This window comes from Hylobates moloch, unplaced genomic scaffold (genome assembly GCF_009828535.3).
Source record: "Hylobates moloch isolate HMO894 unplaced genomic scaffold, HMol_V3 SCAFFOLD_19, whole genome shotgun sequence".
Classification (NCBI taxonomy): domain Eukaryota; kingdom Metazoa; phylum Chordata; class Mammalia; order Primates; family Hylobatidae; genus Hylobates; species Hylobates moloch.
Window position 1 is genome coordinate 49,667,882 of NW_026652294.1, and position 18,369 is coordinate 49,686,250.

The 18,369-nt window shown below is 48.4% G+C and overlaps 1 protein-coding gene across 8 annotated transcripts in view; it reads right to left on the reverse strand.

Moving 5' to 3' along the window:
• The window catches only part of TLK2 (tousled like kinase 2), a 137,993-nt gene extending 126,577 nt beyond the window's left edge, over nt 1-11,416 (reverse strand). For 3 of the 8 annotated variants that reach the window (XR_009211212.1, XM_058431963.1, XM_058431964.1), the window contains exons 1-2: nt 10,943-11,080; nt 9,029-9,114 (exon numbers count right to left, since the gene is read on the reverse strand). Coding sequence is in view for 7 of the 8 variants with exons in the window: in XM_058431963.1 (XP_058287946.1) it covers nt 9,029-9,109 (81 nt within the window). In the remaining variant the exon portion in view is untranslated. Of the gene's footprint in view, nt 1-9,028; nt 9,115-10,619; nt 10,780-10,942 lie in introns of those variants that run through there. The other 5 variants (XM_032139089.2, XM_032139091.2, XM_032139093.2 and 2 more) reach the window with 4 other exon arrangements.
• Between the last annotated feature and the right edge of the window lie 6,953 nt (nt 11,417-18,369).

The following is an 18,369-nucleotide window of genomic DNA, read 5'->3' on the forward strand; positions in this document are numbered from 1 at the left end:
AATGAGAAGGTCTAGTATATGTTTAGCATGCCAGAGAAGACAGAGTAAGACAGAAACAATATATGACAAGATAACGGCTGAGAATATTCTATAACTGGCCAGTGTGATGGCCCACGCCTGTAATCCTAACACTTTTGGAGGCCAAGGCAGGTGGATCACTTGAGGTCAGAAGTTCAAGACCAGCCTGGCCAACATGGTGAAACCCATCTCTACTAAAAATACAAAAATTAGCTGGGCGTGGTGGTGGGCGCCTGTAATTCCAGCTACTCAGGAGGCTGACACAGGGAGAATTGCTTGAACCTAGAAGGCGGAGGTTGCAGTCAGATGAGATCACGCCACCACACTCCAGACTGGGCAAGCTGACTCCATCTCAAAAAAATAAAAATAAAAATAAAGAGCCTAATGGAAGCCAGTAGACAACTGTGAACAATGGACTTTAGCTAATAACGTATCATCAATTGTAACAAAGACACTAATAATGCAAAATGTGAATAATGAGAAAGTAGGGTAAGGAAGTATATGGGAACTCTGTATTAGCTGCTCAGTTTTCTATAAACCTAAAAGTGCTCTAGAAAATATACAGGCTGGGCATGGTAGCTCACACCTGTAATAATGCAAAATGTGAATAATGAGAAAGTAGGGTGAGGAAGTATATGGGAACTCTGTATTAGCTGCTCAGTTTTCTATAAACCTAAAAGTGCTCTACAAAATATACAGACTGGGCACAGTAGCTCACACCTGTAATCCCAGCACTTTGGGAAGCCAAGGCTGGCGGATCGCCTGAGGTTAGGAGTTCAAGATCAGCCTGGCCAACATGGTGAAACCCCATCTGTACTAAAAACACAAAAAAAGAAAACTTAGCCGGGCATGGTGGCACGTGCCTTTAGTCCCAGATACTCAGGAGGTTGAGGCAGGAGAATCACTTGAGCCCAGAAGGCAGAGGTTTCAGTGAGCCGAGATCGCACCACTGCACTCAAGCCTGAGTGACACAGTGAGACCATGTCTCAAAAAAAAAAAAAAATTTTTACACACACACACACACACACACACACACACACACAATTAAATCCAGAACAGCAATAGCATGTGAATTGTGAGGGGAATAAATGGAGTTAAATCTTCAAGGTCACCAGTCTGGGCAACATGGCAAAACCAAGTTTCTACAAAAAATACAAAAATTTGCAAGATGTTGATGGGAGGCTTTTTTTTTTTTTTAATTTATAAAAAGAAAAATTACAAAAATTATTCGAGTGTGGTGGTGTGTGCCTGTAGCCCCAGCTACTCAGGAGGCTGAGGCGGGAGGAGCACCTGAGCCCAGGAGGTCAAGGCTGCAGTGAGCCATGATCATGCCACTTCACTCCAGCCTGGGTGACAGAGTGACACCCCATCTCAAAAAAAAAAAAAAAATCTTCAAGGCCCTTGTACTGACGAAGAGGAAGACAAAGGTATTAACATTAACCTTTGATAAGTTAAAAATATGTGTTGTCATTTCTGTGGTAACCAATAAAAGAACCGAAAGGGTGCAAGACTTCCAAACTAGAATTTCGAGTTATGAATAAAAACAGTCTGGATTAAGGCAGTAGCAATGGGGGCAGAAAAACACTTCAGAAATTTCAGAGAAAGAGGCACGTGTTGGTACTTGACGACATGTGAAATAAGGAGGGAATCAAATAAATACTAAAGTAAATTAATCCACTGTTCCTTAAAATGTATCAGTATAAGTATAGGCCATTTCTCAGCATTCATACTTATTGAGCATTGTTTAATACAAACATTTTTACAAAATGAAAGTGACTTTGGTATGTGAAAAAGCTGACACTAGATATTCATAACTGAAAGCTTCTAATTGCTGCAATGAACTACATGAAAAGAAAGGTATCAGTTGGTTAAATACCTTTTCAGAAGTCAAATTTGATTATATAATGTGATGTATCAGACTTAAAAATTTATAAAAGATAGAAAAAAAGAGTTCCTTGGCCCGGGCACGGTGGCTGACGCCTGTAATCCTAGCACTTTGGGAGGCCAAGGCAGGTGGATCACCTGAGGTCAGGAGTTCGAGACCAGCCTGGCCAACATGGTAAAACCTTATCTCTATTAAAAATACAAAAATTAGCTGGGCATGGTGGTGGGCACCTCCCAGCTACTCAGGAGGCTGAGGCAAGAGAATCGCTTGAACCTGGGAGGTGGAGATTGCTGTGAGCTGAGATCATGCCACTGCACTCCAGCCTGGGAGACAAGAGTGAAACTCCGTCTCCAACAACAACAACAAAAAAAGTGAGAACTTAAAAGATACTTGCCGCCGGGCGCAGTGGCTCACGCCTGTAATCCCAGCACTTTGGGAGGCCAAGGTAGGTGGATCACTTGAGGTCGGAAGTTCAAGAACAGCCTGACCAACATGAAGAAACCCCGTCTCTAATAAAAATACAAAATTAGCTGCGTGTGTTGGCGCATGCCTGTAATCCCAGCTACCTGGGAGGCTAAGGCAGGAGAATCACTTGAACCCGGGAGACGGAGGTTGTGGTGAGCCGAGATCACACCATTGCACTCTAGCCTGGGCAACAAGAGTGAAACTCTGTCTCAAAAACAAAAAAACAAAAACAGATACTTGCCAAGGATTTAAGTAAAGAATTCCTGCAGATTAAAAGAATATCATAAATTTTTACAGGTATCTCCTTGCTGACTTACTTTTTTTTTTTTGAGACAGAGTCTCACTCTGTTGCCCATGCTGGAGTGCAGTGGCGCAATCTTGGCTCACTGCAACCTCCGCCTCCCAGGTTCAAGCAATTCTCCTGCCTCAGCCTCCTGAGCAGCTGGGACTACAGGCACGTGCTGACTTACCTAGTCTTTCTAGGGCAGTTAACTTAGTTCTCTTGGAAACAATTCTTTCATTTTGCAATCATATTTCTTTTTTTTTTTTTGAGACAGAGTCTCGCTCTGTCGCCCAGGCTGGAGTGCAGTGGCACGATCTCGGCTAACTGCAACCTCCAACTCCCCGGTTCAAGTGATTCTCCTGCCTTAGCCTCCTGAGTAGCTGGGATTACAGGCACATGCCACCACGCTCGGCTTATTTTTTGTATTTTTAGTAGAGATGGGTTTTGTCATGTTGGCCAGGACGGTCTCGATCTCCTGATCTCGTGATCTGCCCGCCTCGGCCTCCCAAAGTGCTGGGATTAAGGGCGTAAGCCACTGCGCCTGGCCTGCAATCATATTTCATTGGTTTATGCAATTGTGTATTAAACTGAATAATTACAACACAAGTGTAAGTTATTGTAAAATGACCATTGACATGGCTATAATTCAACTAGTGGGAGCAATGTGATAAGCATCAGTCAGCATGGCTTATAAACAGAGAATGGAGAATGCCTACTAATCCAGTGAGTTGATTACGTACAGATTTGTTAACCATTATCCCTGTTATAAAATATCTAAATTCACTTCTTATTGCTTTTGTTGTACTATTGGAATAGTACCTGGCACACAGTATTATAAGTATTTGCTACTATATTAACATTGATATTCAACTAGGTGCAAGTAACAATGCATGCAAGGGTGAAATTCTGTCTACTTTACATGGTCTCCAGAACTGCTCAGACTACCTGTACTTAAACTGTCAAAAGGGAGCAGGGTGTAGAATATAAACTGCAACAGGTTGATTGAAAACATATGAATTCAAGATATAGTCAGTTTCACATTACTAGAAGTAGATTATCCAGTGCTTACAGGAAGAGGTCTTAAAAAAGAGGTATGACAGGCCAGGCGCGGTGGCTCACGCTTGTCATCACACAATTTGGGAGGCCAAGGCGGGAGGATCACGAGGTCAAGAAAGAGAGACCATCCTGGCCAACTAACATGGCGAAACCCCGTCTCTACTAAAAATTTAAAAATGAGCTGAGAATAGTGGCACACGCCTGTAGTCCTAGCTACTCAGGGAGGCTGAGGCAAGAGAATCGCTTGAACCCGGGAGGCAGAGGCTGCAGTGAGCCAAGATCATGCCACTGCACTCTAGCCCAGGTGACAGAGCGAGACCCCGTCTCAAAAAAAAAAAAGAGGTAGGACAGCTCACATGTCAGGTCAACAAGACATAAAGAACTAGCAGCCGGGTGCAGTGGCTCATGCCTGTAATCCCAGCACTTTGGGAGGCCAAGGCGGGCAGATCACGAGGTCAGGAGATCGAGACCATCCTGGCTAACACGGTGAAACCCCGTCTCTACTAAAAATACAAAAAATTAGCCAGGCGTGGTGGCGGGCACCTGTAGTCCCAGCTACTCGGGAGGCTGAAGCAGGAGAAAGGTGTGAACCCGGGAGGCAAAGCTTGCAGTGAGTAGAGATTGCGCCACTGCACTCCAGCCTGGGCGACAGAGTGAGAGTCCATCTCAAAAAAAAAAAAAAAAAAAAACCAGAAAATTACTAGGTTCACAACCCAGTTTAGCCTTACCACCTCAAAACTGCTAAGACGATGGCTCCAGGTCCTCCTAAAAAGGGGCAGCTAGACTAGGGAGCCTGCTATAGACTTTTGGGTGCACATTACACTACTTTCCCCTCATCAATTCATGACAGAAAACGTCAATCTTTAAAAAAAAAACCAAATAGTGCATCCCAAAGTCCAAAATAAATGACTTTTGTTTTACCAGTATTATGAAGTAAATACGCTTGAGAAACTGAGTACCTATAAACACACTATGCAAGAAAATTAAAAATTTGCACTATGCAAGAAAATTAGAAATGAAAAATTAAAAACCTAAATATAGGTAATGAGCAACTTAAATATAAGTAATAGATGTGGAGATTTGGCCATTCTGTTTTAGTCTAAGTAATGGAGTGTATATCTAATTTGCAGGTGGAAAAAACTTGAAAGTTATACAACAGAAGATTTACAACAACCAGAAAGTTCAAAGACTGTAGCTACTTGCAACACTCTTGTCCACTAGGAAAGAATCCACAGTGGCACTGACTTTCTTCCTTCTATGGACATCAAAAAGTACTGAAAAATGTTATGAATAGTTAGGAGAAATTCAAGAGACAGCCCAAGAGGCTGAACCAGTCCCACTAGATGGCACCATCACAGGGAAGTCACTCTGCTCTCTTATTTGGAGCTGCAGGGGCTGAAATCTTTTTTGATCTTCGAAAAACAAAGCTGTCATCAACACAGTGATATTCTTTTTTTGTTTTGTTTTGTTTTTGAGATGGAGCCTTGCTCTGTCGCCCAGGCTGGAGTGCAGTGGCGCAATCTCAGGTCACTGCAAGCCCCGCCTCCCGGGTTCACGCCATTCTCCTGCCTCAGCCTCCCAGGTAGCTGGGACTACAGGCACCCGCCACCACGCTTGGCTAATTTTTTATATTTTTTAGTACAGATGGGGTTTCACTGTGTTAGCCAGGATGGTCTCGATCTCCTGACCTCGTGATCTGCCTGCCTTAGCCTCCCAAAGTGCTGGGATTACAGGCGTGAGCCACCGTGCCCGGCCCTAACACGGTGATATTCTCATTGGGAAATAATGATCCGAAATGAGAATTCAAAGCCAGGGAGAGGAGTTTTTCCAAAAGCACCCTTTTCTCCCAGTATCATCATCCCCTCCACACCCCCATTTCAAATCAATAGTCTGAGAGGTACGATGTCTTACTGGTAAAAGAAGTAATACAAAGGCTGGGCGCGATGGCTCACACCTATAATCCCAGCACTTTGGGAGGCCGAGGCGGGTGGATCACCTGAGGTCAGGATTTCGAGACCAGCCTGGCCAACGTGGTGAAACTCCATCTCTACTAAAAATACAAAAAATTAGCTGGGCGTGGTGGCACGTGCCTGTAATCCCAGCTACTCGGGAGGCTGAGGCACGAGAATTGCTTGAACCCAGGAGGCGGAGGTTGCAGTGAGCTGAAATCGTGCCATTGCACTCCAGTCTGGGCAACAAGAGTGAAACTCTGTCTCAAAAAAAAAAAAAGAAGTCATACAAAATGGAGATTTTCTTTTCCCAGCTCTGCAAACTACAGAATTAATTTTTTTTCAAGTTTCTTTGTTATAGGAAAAATACTCTCCTGCTAGTCCTCAAATAACAAATTCATTGTAATCAATATACTTACCATGACTGGAAATATCAAAATAACATACGACTACTTAAGCCGGGCACGGTGGCTCACGCCTATAATCCCAGCACTTTGGGAGGCTGAGGCAGGCACATCACAAGGTCGGGACTTCGAGATCAGCCTGGCCAATATGGTGAAACCCCATCTACTAAAAATACAAAAATTAGCTGGGCGTGGTGGCAGGTGCCTGTAGTCCCAGCTACTCAGGAGGCTGAGGCAGAAGAATTGCTTGAACCCAGGAGGCAGAGATTGCAGTGGGCCGAGATTATGGTACTGCACTCCAGCCTGGTCGACAGAGCAAAACTCTGTCTCAAAAAAAAAAAAAACAACAACAACTAATGGAATAAAAACAACTGGAAATAAAGCTGGGTGCAGTGGCTCATGCCTGTAATCCCAACACTCTGGGAAGCAGAGGCAGGTGGATCATTTGAGGTCAGGAGTTCAAGACCAGCCTGGCCAACATGGTAAAACCCCATCTCGGCTAAAAATACAAAAATTAACAGTGTGGTAGTGGCGCACACCTGTAACCCCAGCTATCTATAGGCTGAGGCAGGAGAATCGCTTGAGACTAGGAGGTGGAGGTTGAGGTGAGCCGAGATCGTGCCACTGCACTCCAGCCTAGGCTAGAGAGTGAGACCCTCTCAAAAACAAACAAAAAAACTGGAAATAGGTAAATTTCTTTTTCTGTACAGAGAACTTTCTATGTTAAAGGTAGAATTTCCTATTAAACAATAGGTTACTGTATTAAAGTTTTCTGATACCTTAGTTACATGACTTTAAGTTGGGTCTAGACAGCAACATGTTGAATGTCACTCATTCTTATCACTTATGCCCTACTCCATCGAAAGTATACTTGGATACAGCCATCACGAACCTAAAAACAGAACAACAACCCTAATCCAAAGATCAATGAGCTTAAACTATGTAAAATTTGAATACAAACTTACTGACTTACAGGAGGCGGGGGTGGGGGGACCATTTAAACAGACAGATCTGGATATTAGCCTTATGCTCAATCTTCAAGTTAAAAAGACACATCAGAGGTCATTTAGAGATCAATTTAGTATTCAAACATATTGCTCACTTCTACTTGAAGCTACTTCACCTAGATCAGAGAGTTTACATTTGTAAATGTAACTTCAATATACAACGTCCAGGAGCACAGCCACTCTAAGTGCCACAAAAGTAAACTGCTTAAGTGGCCAAAGAAATTAAGAATATGTAACAAATCCTGTGTTCCCACAGCACCTTGTCACAGCTCTAATACAGATCTCATCATGGTATCATCTCTCTCTCCCCATACTGCAGATGTGGAGGTACTGTGCTCAAGCATCAGCCCTAACACCTTGCACAATGCCTAGCATACAGCAAGTGCTCAATATGTGGTGAATAAACAAAAACTATCAAGCTGGTTGGGCGCGGTGGCTCATGCCTGTAATCCTAGCACTCTGGAAGGCCAAGGCAGGAGGATCGCTTGAGGCCAGGGGTTTGAGACCAGCATGGCCAAACCCTGTCTCTACTAAAAATACAAAAAAATTAGCCAAGTGTGGTGGCGGGAGCCTGTAATCCCAGCTACCAGGGAGGCTGAGGCAAGAGAATCGCTTGAACCCAGGAGGCAGAGGTTGCAGTGAGCCGAGATCGTGCCACTGCACTCCAGCCTGGGTGACAGAGCAAGGCTCTGTCTCAAAAAAAAAAAAAAAAAAAAACAAAACCCTATCAAGCTATCCCAGCTCACCAAAACTGTGAGACCCATCAAAGAAGCCCATTTTTCCAACTAAACCTCAACACACCTTCTCCTTGGAGAAGCTACTAACTAAAGCACGAGATCAACATCCAGGTTACCATGAGACAGGATTTCTTGAAAAGCACAGAAAGAAATGTTGTATCACATTGGTTAAAGATCAAAAGCTCGGCCAGGCACTGTGGCTCCTGCCTGTGATCCCAGACTTTGGGAGGCTGAGGCGGGTGGATCACCTGAGGTCAGGAGTTCGAGACCAGCCTGGCCAACATGGTGAAACCCCATCTCTACTAAAAATACAAAAATCAGCTGGGCGTAGTGGTGGGCACCTGTAATCCCGCGACTCAGGAGGCTGAGGCAGGAGAATCATCACTTGAACCCAGGAGGCGGAGGCTGCAGTGAGACGAGATCACGCCCTTGCACTCCAGCCTGGGCGACAAGAGGAAAACTGTCTCAAAAAAAAAAAAATTCAGTAGCTCATACGTTCACACATCTCAAGCCCAAGTAATGTGATCTTGGACCAATGAAGCTTTTAAATAAAATATCGCAAATATACTTTGAGTACTGTATTAAAATCAAACATTTTACACATTGTAAAATCATCCTATGAGAGCAGAGGGGTGGACCAGTGGGTACATAAACATGCATAGGAAACTATAAATTGCTTAACTTCATACGTGCCCGTTAATGGGGGCCTAATCTAATATTATGCTCCTGCAACAAAAATAAAAACTAAGAAGGAAGAATGAGAAGAGCAACAAACCAGTCTGGGGGTGCAACCAGTAAAGAGTCTGCAGACTTCACAGAGGCCAATTTTTCAATACTCTACCATGTAACTACCTCCAAAGTCCAATGTAACAAAGCTATGCAATGCCTTGTAATTTTCTTTCTGAATGACTGACAAGTTTTAACAAAATATGGCATAGAATCTATACACACATCCTCTTAGTTTCCTTGTAACAAGAACCATGAGAAACCTCTCCTATACCAGAAAGGAGGAAGAAACATATATTTCCATATAGAACATTTTCAAACCTACTATGTTAAATGACTACTGGAATGACTAGCAGGATCCAAAAGTTCACTGAAATTAAGACCCAAATCTTCTCCCCTGCAAACTATCAGAAGGGCCTACCCAAATTGCTCTTAATCATTTAAAAAATGTGTTTAAATTAGAATATGAATAGTGTTCATTATTATCATTTTACTCACCTTACTAACACCTACTCCAGTAAACCTGGCCTCCAGTAATTCCTGCCGTCGTGGGTCCAGGCTATGCAATTCTTCCATCATTTCTACTGAAAAAGAAAAAGAAGGCTGTGAAACCATAAACACTAAAATGTGAGGAGGTAATTTTTTTGTAGAACAAAACTCACAGTAATTATTTCACCGAAAGATCAAATGCAGGTAAATCTCAAGTAAATATAGCATACAAGTGGTAGACTACTATGTGCTGCATCAAACAGTAATACATTTAAAAGTTTTAAAGCAGCTCAGAAGTCCTCTTCTATGACAGCCACTTTTTCTTCCCTAGTTCTGATTTGATTTTAACAGCAAAAATAAACCCCTCAAACCCTTCATATAATCTCTGTAAAAGTTGAGCACAGGGGAAAGAACAAAACAAGAACTAGCCTGCAAAAAGAAAATTCCTTCTATCAGCCTTCGAATCTAGCTAAGTATCTTCAGATATTTATTTCCCACTCAGGAAGTAGTCCTTAAACTAAAAATATGAATCATTGACAATAATTTCAAAAGAATATAGGATGAATCAGAAGCTACAAATAACTGCAAAAACACTATTATACAGCTCCTTTCTCTGAAGAGCTCACAGTAGCTCATGAAAAAAGGAATTAATTATTTTAAATTTAATAGAGAGCCCATGGTAAAACCATCCACCTCCATTCACTCAGTAAATTAATATAGCTCCATAACAATCCCTTTAAAAAATATTTTTCTGACCACTCCCTGCAGTAGTTTTCTCTTGATTCTGGACATCTGCTTTTAGCCCTTCTTCCAAGCAGGGAGGGGCAGGAGGACACCATTTTTAAACTTCCATAACCAATTAATGCACAGGCTACTTTCAGCAAATATGTCCATCCTTTGCAAGAGACCAACTCCTACACGACCCATTGAAAACCTCTCTTTAATATTAACAGTGGAAAAGAAACATATATCATTACATAGAACCCCTTCGAACACATTATTAAGAAGTTGGAATAGTTGGTGTGATTTTAAAGTGACTGAAAAGATGAATCGAACATTCTCCTCTGCAATCCAACAACTCTACAATCTCCAGTAACAACCCCCTTACAAGTCCTTCAGTTTCATTTCCCTTCCTGGATTGAGAGCCTGGGGCAAAGAGGAATGAAAAGGTGACAAAGTTTCACCCACACATGCAAGTGCAGGTTAGAGAATTAGGAAATTCTCAGAAAGGTTGAAATGCATCTTTATAAAAAGAAAAGGAAAAAAAGAGACTGGGAGAATGAGTTTCCCCCGTGGCCTTCCTCGCGTCCTGCCCTGCCCTAATCGAGGTCGGAAAGGCAGAGGTTGCAGTCTCTCCCAAACCCCAAGGTCTCTCCCAACACTTTCCAAACCTCCATCCCCAGGCCCGGCCCGGAAAATGACGCCCCGGCGGTTATTCCGTTTAACGTCAACTCATGTTAAGGAAATAGCCACTCCGTCTAATTCCAGCGGGGCCTTGGACTGGGATCCTCCTTGCAGCCCACAGCCGGGAAGCAGGAGCGATGGGGCCTGGTCCCGGCGCCCCTCGCCGGCTCCAAACTTTCCCCAACTCCAGGCCCACCTGTCACGGAGGAAGGGAGGGCCGGCTCTCGGGGGCGCCCAGGAGGCTGCTGAGGCCTCCAGCTGCCAGGGGGCCCCCGTCTCTCCTCCGGCCGCCGGCCCCAATCCCAGGCCGGGGCCGCCTGGGCCTCCCCCATCTTCTGCCCGGCCCCTCAGCGACCCGCAGCCCTCAGGGAGCCCCTCCCGCCTCAGCGCCCAGGAGCTGCGGTCCGGAGCCGGCCCCGAGCTGGGCCCAAGACGCAGGCTCCTCAGGCCAAAGGGGTCCCCGGGACGGTTAATGCCCCAGGCCTGGCGCCCTCCCCCACCCGGGGCTCAGCCTCTCACCTGCCGCCGCCGCCGCCGCTCCACGCTCCTCCCGGGAGGGGCCCCGACCCGACCCGGCTGCGGGCCGCTCCGCTCTCCCCCTGGGCAGGCCCGGGGCGGAGCCGGGGCCTCTCCTGAGCGCCGCAACCCCCCGCCCGGGCAGCCGCCGCCGGCGCCGGGCTCCACGAGAGGGCGGGCGGGGGAAGGGGGGCACGAAGGCCGCAGATCCCCGGGCTCGCGTACAGAGCCAGGCGCCTGACGCGGGCCCGGGCCCGGGCGGCCGCGGGGGGCGCGGGACCGGCCTCCTGGCGCCGGACAAAGGCCAAGGGAGGCGCAGGAGGGCCCAGGCAGGGCCAGGAGGTGGGGGCCCGCTCGGCTGGGGGCCACTCGGGTGCCGCGCGGAGGGCGGGGGGGGTCGGAACCGCTGGTGCCCAGGACCCGCCTCCGGCCCCTTAATCCGGATCGGTTCGGTCCGGATTAGTAGTGATCGGTGTAAACACACTAGTGAAACCGCGTGTTTCCTCGCGAGATTTGCACGGCTGGGAGGCAGGGGGGGTCCTGGGGGGGTGGGGGAAGCGCCGACAGTGGGGGAGGAGGGGGAGGGGACGAGGAAGGTGGTGGGGGGGTCCCCGCTGCCCCGGCGCCCCGCCTCCTCCAATCAGCGGCCGCGCTGCCGGGCAGGGGTTAACCAGGGGACCCCGCGCCGGCGGAGGAGGCCGCGCTTCGCCGGACGGCTGAGGGCGGACGCCGGGCGGCGCCGGCTGACTGGCCGCGACGCGAGGGGAGGTCCGGGGGCCCGGGGCGCCCTGCGACTGCCCGAGGCCGGAGGCCCGGAAGACCCGCCGTCGTCTTTGTGTCACCGGCCCCAGCCCCGCTGGACTGGCCCGGGCCGGGGCGGTTGGGTCGGCGCTGAAGGGGCTTGGCCGCCCGGACCCACCCGTTCCCGGATCCGCCTCGCCGGCCCCCGCTGCCGCCCAACCCTGCCCAACCCCTCGGCTCCGCGAGTTTGGGTGAGAAGTGTGGCGGCTTTTCCCAGGGATGGAGTTTAGAGGACGCTAATCCTATGTGCGAGCGGTGGACCCCGCCCGGACTTCCCGGAGGCGCCCGGTTAGTGAGGCGACGGCACCCACCCGTGTTCGCGGGCTCCCGGCCGCCACTCCCCGGAGCCGCCGGCCCGCCCCAGCCCCGCGCGGCCTCCTGGAGGGCGGGCTGCACTCCCTCCACGTACCTGGCTGGCAGAGCGTCTCCAGGGACAAAAGGTGCCCTGGGATCAAAGCCGAGCCCCCGCCCCCGCCGGGATGCTGCCCTCCGGAAGGAGGGGCGCTGCCCCCAAGGTACTCTTCCCGGGCACCCGGGGGGGAGGTTCCATTTCAATCTCCGATGAAAAACACGGCCCTCCCGGGTACTTAGGAGGGTCTGAGGGTAAGTGCCAAGATGGAGAAAACACGCCGGCCCCTCACAGTTTATCTCCTGAGGAATGAGAACTATCTAGTGAGCAAGGAGGGCTTCCTGCATAGCAGAGGGCACCCCCTCTGATCCCCCAACGCCAAGGGAAAAAAAATCACTCTTCACCGGCTCCCCTGAGCCAGGACAGGCTCCAGTGCAGCCACCCACCTTATAATTTTCCGCGGATGCTGCCTTGATCAGATGTCTGAAGATGCCTTTAAGGACTACAAGCAAATCTCAAGGGAAAAATTCAGACCTTGAACAACAGCCTTGAACTTTTTCAGGGTTAGACAAGTACTCCCCAGTGGAGTTTCTGCCCTTATTTCTTCTTTCTTCTGTTAATTCTTCCATATTTTAACAGAACACAGACCTGCCGAAACGACACAGGATGGCGCTTTGCTTTTTGTTAGTTCTCCAACCTTCCAAACCCTTGGGGCACATGCAAGCACTGTGGAAGAACTCCATTAAACCAAGAGTCATCTTACTCCAGATCCCAGACTGCTTGGGAAGTTGGACATGCATATTCCCAAAGAGAACAGTGTTGGAAGGAGACAGGAGAGCAGCTCGGGGGTTGGGGTAGAGGGTAGGAAAAGAGGGCAAAATGGAGGACTACCACTCGAAGCCAGCCTCCACTGCCTGTTAGGGCGGTAGAACCTAAGAGCCGGTCCAAGGCAACACAAAAGACAGTGAGGCTAGGTCTTTAATTGCAGCCAACGTTCAAGAAAGCAACTCCATCAAATGACACTGTCTTTAAAAATTTATTTTTTTCTGAGACAGAGTCTCGCTCTGTCGCCCAGGCTGGAGTGCAGTGGTGCGATCTTGGCTCACTGCAACCTCTGCCACCCAGGTTCAAGCAGTTCTCCCTGCCTCAGCCTCCTGAGTAGCTGGGATTAAAGGCAAGCGCTACCAGGCCCGGCTAATTTTTTTTTTTTTTTTTTGGTAGAGTCGAGGTTTTGCCATGTTGGCCAGGTTCGTCTCGAATTCCTGACCTCAGGTGATCCGCCCACCTCAGCCTCCCAAAGTGCTGGGATTTTAAGCGTGAGCCACGGCGCCCGACCAAATGACACTGTCTTAAATGATTTAATGTCTTAAATCCAGAAAGGAGAGTAAGAGAAAGCACTCAACGGAGTCAGAGGTGTCTTGCAGCCTAGCTCTTTCCACAGACAAGCCACATGGGCCTATCATCTAACCTTTTCAAGCTTCTCCAACTGCTTCTGTGATGGAGGGATTTGGGCTAGACGATTTTTTTTTTTTTTTTTTTGGTGAGGGAGTCTCTCACTGTTGCCCAGGCTGAAGTGCAGTGGCGCAATCTCAGCTCACTGCAACCTCTTTCTCCTGGGTTCACGTGATTCTCCCGCCTCAGCCTCCCAACTAGCTGGGATTACAGGCGCACACCACCACACCCAGCTTATTTTTTGTATTTTTAGTAGAGACGGGGTTTCACCATGTTGGCCAGACTGGTCTCGAACTCCTGACCTCGTGATCCGCCCACCTTGGCCTCCCAAAGTGCAGTGATTACAGGCATGAGCCACCGCGCCTGCCCTAAGATCCCATTTTTTAAAGTAATTAGGCTGGGTGCGGTAGCTCACGCCTGTAGTCCCAGCACTCTGGGAGGCCAAGGTGGGTGGATCACTTGAGGCCAGGAGTTCGAGACCAGCCTGGCCAACATGGTGAAACCCTGTGTCTACTAAAAATACAAAAATTAGCTCGGCATAGTGGTGCGTACCTGTACTTTCAGCTACTTGGGAGGTTGAGGCAGGAGAATTCGTTTGAACCCGGGAGGCGGAGATTGCAGTGAGCCAAGATGGCACCACTGCACTCCATTCTGGGTGACTGAGACCCTGTCTCAAAAATAGTAATAAAATGAAAGTAATTATTTAAGGCTGGGAGTGGTGGCTCACGCCTGTAATCACAGCACTTTGGGAGGCCAAGGCGGGTGGATCATGAGGTCAGGAGATCGAGACGATCCTGTCTAACACGGTGAAACCCCATCTCTACTAAAAACACAAAAAAATTAGCCAGGCATGGTGGCGGGTGCCTGTAGTCCCAGCTACTCGGGAGGCTGAGGCAGGAGAATCACTTGAACCCAGGAGGCGGAGGTTGCAGTGAGCCCAGGTCATGCCACTGCACTCCAGCCTGGGTGACAGAGCGAGACTCCGTCTCAAAAAAAATGATAATTATTATTATTTAAAATAATCATTGGGCCTGGCGCAGTGGCTCACACCTGTAATCCTAGCACTTTGGGAGGCCAAGGCGGGTGGATCACGAGGTCAGGAGATTGAGATCCAGCCTGGCCAACATGGTGAAACCCCATCTCTACTAAAAATATTTTTTTAAATTAGCTGGGCATGGTGGCGGGCACCTGTAATCTCAGCTACTCGGGAGACTGAGGCAGGAGAATTGCTTGAACCTGGGAGTCGAAGGTTGCAGTGAGCCGAGGTCATGCCACTGCAATCCAGCCTGGCCGACAGAGCAAGACTCTGTCTCTAAAATAATAATTATTATTATTGTTATTTTTGACAGGCCAACGTAGAACAGGTGGGGCATCTGTGGTATGACAGAACTGGGTTCCAATTCTGTCCCTTCACCTGTCCCAGGTTCCTCATCTGAAAACTGTGACCCAGTAAACCTAATTTCATGAACAGCTTTCATTAAAATTGAAATAATGTTGGAAAATGCCTTGTAACCATGCTTGATATAGAGTAGTTACTTAGCCAGTTATTTCCTCTCTTCCCATTCCTAACAAAACGGAAAAACGTTTGGTTAATAGGAAAGAGCACTAAGGGGATTTTGTTGTTGTTTGAGGCAAAGTTTGGCTCTGTCGCTCAGGATGGAGTGCAACGGCACAATCTTGGCTCACTGCAACCTCTGCCATAGACAGGAGCCAAGCGTAGTGGTGTGCACCTGTCTGTAGTTCCAGCCTCTTAGGAGGCTGAGGCAGGAGGATTGCTTGAGGCCAGGAGTTTGAGTCTAGCTTGGGCAATATATTGAAACCTTGTCTCTTAAAAAAAAAAAAAAAAAAGAGGCCAGGTGTAGTGGCTCACGCCTGTAATCCCAGCACATTGGGAGGCCGAGGCGACAGATCACTTGACCCCAGGAGTTCGAGACCAAGCTGGGCAACATGCAAACTTCCATCTTTTAGGCCGGGCGCAGTGGCTCACACCTGTAATAACAGCACTTTGGTAGGCCGAGGTGGGCAGATCACGAGGTCAGGAGATCAAGACCATCTGGCTACGGTGAAACCCAGTCTCTACTAAAAATTAAAAAAAAATGAGCCGGGTGTGGTGGCTGGCGCCTGTAGTCCCAGCTACTTGGGAGGCTGAGGCAGGAGAATGGCATGAACCCAGGAGGTGGAGCTTGCAGTAAGCCGAGATTGCACCACTGCACTCCAGCCCAGGCAACAGAGCTAGACGCCCTCTCAACAACAACAAAAAATTACGTCTTTAAAAAAAAAATACAGGCCAGGCGCGGTGGCTCACGCTTGTAATCCCAGCACTTTGGTAGGCCGAGGGGGGCGGATCATGAGGTCAGGAGATCGAGACCAAGGTGAAACCCCGTCTCTACTAAAAATACAAAAAAATTAGCCGGGCGTGGTGGCGGGCGCCTGTAGTTCCAGCCACTCGGAGATTTGGAGGCCGAGGCGGGTCATCAAGGTCATTGATCGAGAATCCTGGCAACCGGTGAAAACCTTTACTAAAAAATACAAAAATTATTAGTCCCAGCTGCTGGGGAGGCTGAGGCAGGAGAATGGTATGAACCCAGGAGGCAGAGCTTGCAGTGAGCCAAGATCCCGCCACTGCGCTCCAGCCTGGGCGACAGAGCGAGACTTGGTCTCAAAAACTAATAATTAAAAAAATATATACAAAAGTTAGTTGCGCATGTTGCCATATGCTCGTGGTCCCAGCTACTCAGCAGGCTGAGGTTGGGAGATCACTTGAGCCCAGAAGGTGGAGGTTGCAGTGAGCTGAGAACCCACCATTGTACTCCAGCCTGCCTGTCAATGAGATTCTCAAAAAAAAAAAAAAAAAAGAAAAAAAAAAAAAATCTAGGGCCGGGCTCAGTGGCTCATGCCTGTAATCCCAGCATTTTGGGAGTCCGAGGCGGACGGATCATGAGGTCAGGAGATCGAGACCATCCTGGCTAACACGGTGAAACCCCATCTCTACTAAAAATACAAAAAATTAGCCGGGCGCGGTGGCGGGTGCCTGTAGTCCCAGCTACTGGGGAGGCTGAGGCAGAAGAATGGCGTGAACCCGGGAGATGGGGCTTGCAGTGAGCCGAGATGGCGCCACCGCACTCCAGTCTGAGCGACAGAGCGAGACTCCGCCTCAAGAAAAAAAAAAAAAAATCTAGGCTATGCTCCCTACTATGGGAAATCTAGTCTAGTCATTTGGCAGAATCAGGCTTTGCAGGCCATATTGTCTCTGTCATAACTACCAACTCTGCTAGTTAAAAGGGAAGTAGCCACAAACAATATCTGAATGATGGATTATGGCTGTGTTCCAATAAAACTTTATTTGCAAAAACAGGTTGCTGGTTGCAAGGTAGTTTTCCAACCTCTACGTGATTCTCAGACTTTAGGTTGCATCATAATCACCTGGAGGGCTTGTTCAAACACAGATTGCTGGGCCCCACCCCAAGAATTTTTGATTCAGCAGGTCTGGGGTGGGGCTGATATTTGTATTTCTAACAACTTTCCAGGTGAGGCTGGCTGATGATGGTCTAGAAACCACTTTGAAAACCTCTGAAGCTTTTCTCAACTCCCTTCTTTGTGTACCTAAAACACTTTATCCCTACTGTAGATGTAGCATTTAGCGTGTTAGTTTAGTGATTGGTGTGTGGGTCTCTGGGAGCCTTTCTGAATCACCTCCCTAGCCTAGTGCCTGACAATAGCAATTTGCTCCCCATTCATTGACTGAACTGAAACCGGAGGGTCATGGTCATCATCACTGTTCCAAGCCATAGATAGAAGATGAAGTCACCACCCCCAATCTCAGAGCTCATCAGAGTAGAGCTTGGGCTGGACCCTGCCCTTCTCTGCAGTGAGCAGTTTTCTCTCTGGAGCTCTGTGCAACCTGGAGCCAGCCCTGCCTGGGGTAAGAGGAAAAAGGACTCCTTCCCCCCAGCCCCACAGCCTGTACGCAAACACACCAGGAGACATGACCTGCTCAGAGGAGACCTGGAACCAAGGGAATAAAATGAGAGTGGGTTGGGGACTTGGCTGTTTAAGTTTGTTAATTTTTGCTTGTAAGTGGACAATTTGTGGTGTGGTGTGTGAATTTGGGGTCTTAAATCCAGATAGCTGTCTGCTGTGGACAGCCACTGTTTCTGAATTACAGGGCATTTCAAGTCACCTGTGGTCAGGATGTTTTCTCTCAGATCAGGCAAAATCAATGGGTCCTGATAATAACCAGGGGAGTTGTACTTTCCCTATTTTGAGTAGAAGAAGCCACAGCTCCCGGGTCCACCTGCCTTTCCTGACTGCCCACCTCCTGGCTTTTTTTTTTTTTTTTTTTTTTTTTTGAGACGAGGTCTTGCTCCGTCACCTAGGCTGGAATGCAGTGGTGCGATCTCAGCTCACTGCAACCTGGGCCACCTGGGTTCAAGAGATTCTCCTGCTTCAGCCTAGCGAGGAGCTGGGATTACAGACGTGCGCCACCTCACCCAGCTAATTTTTTTATATTTTTAGTAGAGACGGGGTTTCACAGTGTTAGCCAGGATGCTCTCGATCTCCTGACCTCGTGATCCGCCTGCCTCAGCCTCCCAAAGTGCTGGGATTACAGGCGTGAGCCACCGTGCCCCGCCGGCCTCCTGGCTTTTATCCTGGGGGCACTGCAAGTAGAGCCAAGCATGTGGCCCATGCATCCTTCCCAGCCTCTCTTTCCTGCTGGGCATGGAGGAGGAGGCACTGCCAGGAGCTCCCCACGGACAGGCGCTGCTTACTAATGGGTTGGCTGCAAACTGTAGGCATAACAGTTACCTTCCTCTTCACGACCCCCAGG